The sequence below is a fragment of the Haemaphysalis longicornis genome, unplaced genomic scaffold (assembly GCF_048455015.1).
Source record: "Haemaphysalis longicornis isolate Haplotype H1 unplaced genomic scaffold, Haemaphysalis longicornis Haplotype H1 scaffold_93, whole genome shotgun sequence".
In the NCBI taxonomy this organism is placed as follows: domain Eukaryota; kingdom Metazoa; phylum Arthropoda; class Arachnida; order Ixodida; family Ixodidae; genus Haemaphysalis; species Haemaphysalis longicornis.
Window position 1 is genome coordinate 108368 of NW_027526466.1, and position 6000 is coordinate 114367.

At 53.7% G+C, this 6000-nt stretch overlaps 1 protein-coding gene across 3 annotated transcripts in view; it reads left to right on the forward strand.

The window, feature by feature from the left end:
* Nucleotides 1-5504, forward strand: part of LOC144154809 (activating molecule in BECN1-regulated autophagy protein 1-like) — a 105046-nt gene extending 99542 nt beyond the window's left edge. For 2 of the 3 annotated variants that reach the window (XM_077685911.1, XM_077685910.1), the window contains exons 15-18: nucleotides 2712-2771; nucleotides 4698-4876; nucleotides 4958-5099; nucleotides 5260-5502. In XM_077685911.1, coding sequence (XP_077542037.1) covers nucleotides 2712-2771; nucleotides 4698-4876; nucleotides 4958-5099; nucleotides 5260-5403 — 525 coding nt within the window. In that variant the 3' untranslated portion in view covers nucleotides 5404-5502. Of the gene's footprint in view, nucleotides 1-2711; nucleotides 2772-4697; nucleotides 4877-4957; nucleotides 5100-5259 lie in introns of all 3 variants that reach the window. The other variant, XM_077685912.1, reaches the window with a different exon arrangement.
* The last annotated feature ends 496 nt before the right edge of the window (nucleotides 5505-6000 follow it).

The following is a 6000-nucleotide window of genomic DNA, read 5'->3' on the forward strand; positions in this document are numbered from 1 at the left end:
TGTGAGCAAGCGTGCCAGTCCTGGAGGTGCGGCCAAGGATTTTTATGGCCTCTCTACTGTCTGTGTAGATCACCACAATCTCCCCTGTCTGCCTCAGTCCTCGACGGGCCTCCCCACAAACCCCGTCCACTGCACACAGGATGGCGGACAGTGAAATCTGGTCTGGGCTGGGTCGGTGCTCATGCACGTGGATTTGTCTGCATGTGCCGATTGGGGAGATCGCAGCTAGCCTGGCTCTGCGCGTGATGGGGTCCCAGGTGGCTGCCGTGAACACAGAGTTCCGGGTTCTGTCAGTACAGGCAGCTGCTGCTCTACGCTCCGCTTCATGATCCTGCTGATGGCACTTTTTGCGATATAACGAATTTTTTCAAGTTTTCTATCAAAATTTTACGAAATCCATGTATTTTTATCTCGATTTTACGAAGTAATTTCGTGCGGCGCTTTCGAATTAACGAAGTCATAGCGAGAAAGGAAGAACGAAATTCCGGTCGAGGCACGTTTTATTTTGCCTCTCAGAGCCTACATTGAAAACATGCAGTACTCACATTAACTCTTAAAAGGCTAAAATGAAAGAAAAGCGGTGAATTATGCGGTTGACAACAATTAAAAGCGATGAAAGAAGCTGCTCAAAAACCGCTAGCAGTCATGGACGGTTTAATAGTGCGGCCACCATTTTGACGTCTCCATCGTTGCCTACGCCAGCGCCCTCAATGCTTAGGCTGCCGAAGGCCGAAGTTCAAGTGTCTCTTTCTACGCATCCTTGCTCACGGTGCTGCTGCTCTAGATTGTGCTCGCTGATAACCACATTAATATTTTGTTCGTCCATCATTAGATGAGTCTTAAGCAGCATGAGCACTCCAAGGGAAAGAAAAGTGTTCCGAACAAGAGCCTGAGGAAGTGTCGGTGAAGTGATGGATGCCATCGACATTCTGCGGAGGCACGCAGGCGCATGCGAATGTTGAAGAGCAAGCCTTGTTAGCGCTGTCAGCATACGAGCGTCACGTGAAGCCTACCCTGGTCAAGAAAGGCCAAGCACTGCTTACGGACTTCTTCACTACGGCTTGAACATCGAGTGCTGGTGGCAATAAATTGCTCTCCGAACGTGGTCAAAACGTGTTCATTAGACAGCTGCGATGCGGAGAAATCGGTTTCTTTAGGGCTCAGCGGGCATAAAAGTAATTGCTTAATCAAATTTGGCCAGAAGATATTTAATGTAGGTAAGCTTTCCATTTTAGCGGGAGCGCGTAAGCGCTGCTCCACAAAAGTGAAGCGGTCCGTGTGTACTCCGCTCAACTCTCAATCATGGCTTTATCTCGAGTGTCGTGGTTGCATCACGCGCCCATACTGCAGAGCCTTTGTCCATGAGAAAAGTCTTTCAAAAGCTTTATAGCACCCTTCCGCTGTTGGCCCGCCGCACCCCTCAACGCCACGCCTAGGCCTACCACTAAACGGACGAAAAGAGGCGTAACTTCGAACCAGCGCCTCGCCGGGTTGAAGTTCATGGGGCATGGACGCGGGTTCAATTGACTAACAGCGGCAATTAGTAGTGACCGAAATGAAAAAAAGACAAAGTGGAAACCTAGTCTGCTATCATATTTAATGTGGCGTTGCGGAAAAAGCACGGGTTTTACGACGACACAAACTACTGTCGGCTATCCGAATTCCATTGCCAAAGTGTTTTGAAACTCTTAATTCACACAATTTTCGCAGCCAGTTTTAGTACAAATTTCGGTTTAAGTGGAGAGGTAACTACATAGCAGTTGTTTCTGAGCAATGGGCAAGGTTTTGAGACCTTAATAACTGGTTAAATTAACTGTAAAATCGAAACCTCAATTTTACGAAATTCTCGATTTAACGAAATTTTCGCCCGCAGGTACGACTTCGTTATATCGAGGTTTAACTGTAATCTGGCAGGGATGACATCTGTTCATCACGAGCGGGTCCTGCAAATGGGCCCCGTCGGGCTGGCACTGCGAGAGCTCGCTCGTTTGACTCGTGGAGAGCTATCACACAGTTGCGATACTCTCGACGCAGGAGGCCTTTCCATCAAAAATAGCTTGGTTGAATTTGCCTCATGGCAGCCGATTGCTGCTAGAGAGAGGAGAAAGAAGAAGGTGTGGTTGCTTTTAGGTGCATGGAACGGTGCTTCCCAGTGAAGAGCACGTCCCCGAACGTCGAGACGCTTGGGCCGGACTGAGAGCACCGAGTCTGCTGTACGCTTGCCGGTGCTGAGAGCATAGAGAGCGGCTCATCGTAACACGGCTTGGAAGGGCACGCAAGCGCTGGAAGTGTCTGCCCTTGCCACTATCTGCGGTCAAGTTTTATGCTTCCTTTAAAATGTGCCCTACAGCATCATTTAGGCTCGTTAGGTCGATAAAGTGACCTGTACAAAATATTGCAAGTTCAGCCAATCGTAGGGTGTGCGCATTGCGCTGTCATATATGGCGGCTTCGGTTGTGACGTAGGCAGTGCCGCATTTGCTTGTATTTGTAGGTGTAAAAAGTGAACAACTTTCTTATTTCGGCACCGATCCTGATAGTTATTTTTGCGTCTGTATCTGAACGACATGAGCAGCCGATGTGGGGCGAGAAAAGTACCTGCGAGGAAAGCATTGCAGAGGTAGTAAGCAGCAGCAGCAGCAGCAGCACGTCCACTGCTGTTATGGTGCCCAGCTCCTTCCCACCCACACTTGGGGCCTCTGGCTTGTGCAGGTGGTGGCGCAGATCTTCAAGCTGAGCCCTGCTGACTCGGATGGGCCGTCGTCGTCGTCGGTGAGTGCTGCTCTGGGGCCCAGACTGTTGCCACCTGCTGCGTAGTGGTTGCTGCACTCAAAAGGGCCACGGAAACCTTTTTGCCAGCGGGTTGATGTGGGCACGGCACTTTCAGTAGCACGCTGCTGAAGTTACTGCCGTGATATACGTGCACACTTTCTGGCCCTCAGGCGGACGTCGGGTCTTCCAGTATTTAATGGGCACACTGTGAAAAGTGGGCACCAGGACAACAGTGCAGACTTGGGCCACACAGCCATTGCGTATTTGTGCTCAGAATGTGCCCTGAAAGTGCCCCGGGTGCACAGTTGAGAAGTGTCTTCAAGGGCACAAAGTTGACATTGCAGATGGGGTGTGTACTGTTGGGCTTTTCAGAACGCATTCTCAGCTATTGAAATTAAGAGTTGGATGGGACAACAATTGAAAACTGACTCCGAGCACAGAATTTTCTAAAAACAAAGATGCTTCAGCTCCTGAATGAAAGCCTTGTTCACAATGAAAAAGGGGGGGTGGAGGTGATCCAGTTGTGTAGACTTCAAGATGTAATGTAGGCACGTGCGTACACGTGGGGGAAGTTGCCATCATTGCCATTAAAAGAGACCCTAGAGGGTGGAAACAAGTTGTCCTGTATCGACAGATTGCGGTGCTGACAATGTAAATGCACCATTCTCGCTACTAGCAGTTTTTGAATAAGGCAGAAAATCCTAGAAACGTAAAAACAGCTGTTGACGCCCCATATGCTTTTGGGTGCTACGTTTTGTGACGTCACCAGAGTTGTAAACGGCGAGAGTTAATTGGAGAAGCATGCATGGGCATCGGCAGGATTTTGTCTTGGAGGGGGCAAACCCATTGTATTGAGCGTTGCCGGGAGCAGTTGTTCTGGGCTGGCTCGGGGGTGCAAGGGCGCCTTTTGCACCCCCCTGCCGACGCCCGTGGAAGCATCAGTAAATGTTTTACAAGCAAGCTCTCAGCCTACCACCCACCGCAGCAACTGGAAAGCTCGTGTCCTTAGTTGTCCAAAGCACACCCCATAAGCCAGCAGGAACGTCCCACACTCGCTCCTACTGGCAGATGTGTGGGATATTCCACCAACACTGGGCCGTGAAGACCTCGAGCTCAGGGAGAAACTCAGCGTGGCACGGGGTGAGTATCGGCGAGAGCCAAATATATTCCGTCAGTTTGAGGTTCACGGATGCAGCCAAGCATGCGCTCTGGCCAGCGATGGCAACGTCCGTCATCGACCCAGACCTGCAGAAGACAGAGGCCGAACACAGACGCCCCCCCGGCCAGAGCTATGCTGGGCTCTCATCTAGAGCGTGGCCTCTCTTCGTGGTCACCAGCGCCGCCCCAGCACAGGTGGCTCACCCGACAAGCCTTTCCTTTTCTGCACAAATCCTTCACGAGAGACACACGCACTTTCCTGCTCCCAGGAAGGCTTCAGTCCACGCACCCGTCAAACAAATGGCCTTCCTGCACGGCTCAGTATGCCTCCCTTCACCGCATGATGCGGGCCTGCCCCGACTTTCCCCGAATGCCCAACCCAGCTCTTGAGCAGCAGTGGGAGAGTGCGCTGCTCAGCTCGGACCCGGAAGATCAGCGACAGTCAGTGATGCAGGCCACGAGTGCGGCCAGAGCTACAGGGGCCCCGGAATAAGGACACCTCCCTCCCTGAAGCGAAGGACACCCTTTCTTTGCCAGTGTAAAATAAACCTATTCCGCCTCCTCAAATAAACAGTTTTTAAGTGGCTGGGCATGTGAAGTGATTGGGAATCGAAAGTTTCTGTGGGCTGATCTTATTTAAAGAACACAGACTGAGCTTTTATGCATCGCGAGACAGGCTGCTTTCCTGTTCTGCGTCGGTCACGCTTCAGCTAACCATTTGTGCGACCCCAACCATTCATGTGCCGAGTGTTGTTCCCCCGGTGGCAGTGCCCCCGTGGCCAGCTGCAGCAGGTGGGCAACCTGAGCCAGCCGGGCCCCCCGCAGCAGCAGCAGGGCGGGGGGGGAGGAGCCCCCGTGAGCCTCAACTCGGTGCGCTGGCTGCCCCGTCCCGGAGAGGGGCTCATCTACGGCACCAACCGGGGCTCCCTGTGCATCTGCCGCCCGCTGTGAGTAGCACGGCCGCTTCGAGCTCCTCCGCGGCGGCCGCTACTTTGCCACGCCGGCTCACGCTGCTGCTGCTGTTGCAGGAGGCCCATCTGCCGGGCGGGGGAGGAGGAGGAGGGGGCCCCGCCGCCCTCGTCGCACGGGGGCCCCACCCGGGACGCCACCAGCCCCTTTGTCATGCTCACCGACCAGGTGGACCGGGCCGCCAGGGACACCACCATCCGGGTGAGCAGCAGGGGCACGTGATTCACGGGTTCCAGCCGTCCTGGCGTGGCAGTGTGCCACGGAAGGAGCTCGTGGCCACGCAGGGGAGAAGGGTCTTGCGGTTTGCAGCCCCGATTGGGTGTGTTGGCACAGGAGTGCAGGAGCTGGACGTGCTGCGCAGGTGCTGTCCACTGCTTCCCAAACGGCGGGGCCCCGGACGCAGACCACGGGCACGCAGACGACCCTCCGGGGCTCGGCCATCCTTGTGGGGCAGCCCCGTACCCGGGAGGAGTACGAGGCGGCCGGCTGGTTTGTCTCCTCCTAGCCTGATCTCAGCGACCACCACTACCTCCAAGCGTGTGTGCTGCCGTGGCACTCTACGGGTCCCCCAAGCGCCCCTGCTCCCACTGAGGCAAATAAAGTTCCCCTGTTCAGCCCAGGCCGTGTTGCCATTCCAAGGTCAACCAGCATAAGGGGGAGCTCTTGAGGCGCAGCAGCCAGGCACGATTCTTTCTTGTATTGATGGGAAACCCCGGTCTTTAAGCCACACACCCGGAGCATTTTTTGCAGGCTGACAACAAGTACGCAATCGGTTTTGACACCGGGATGCAGTGCCATGCTGCGCCACCCCATTGCAGCGAGGTTCTTGGTCGGCTATCCACTAGATGCTACCTGCCTGCATTGTCAAAGGACCTAGGAGTTGTCATTACTTTCCACGCCACATAAAGTATGGCTTCATGAAATTTCGTGTTGCAAAGTGGCAATATAAAGTGCAGAACGTCTTACACTTGTGCCATAACGTGGTACATTTCCATAGCTCAATTCATTTGGTGAGGTTTGACATACGGCAAAGTGAAATGTGATTACGGGCAGTGGCTGATTCCACGGCACATCGTGGGAAAGGGAGGAAGTTCGAGCAACG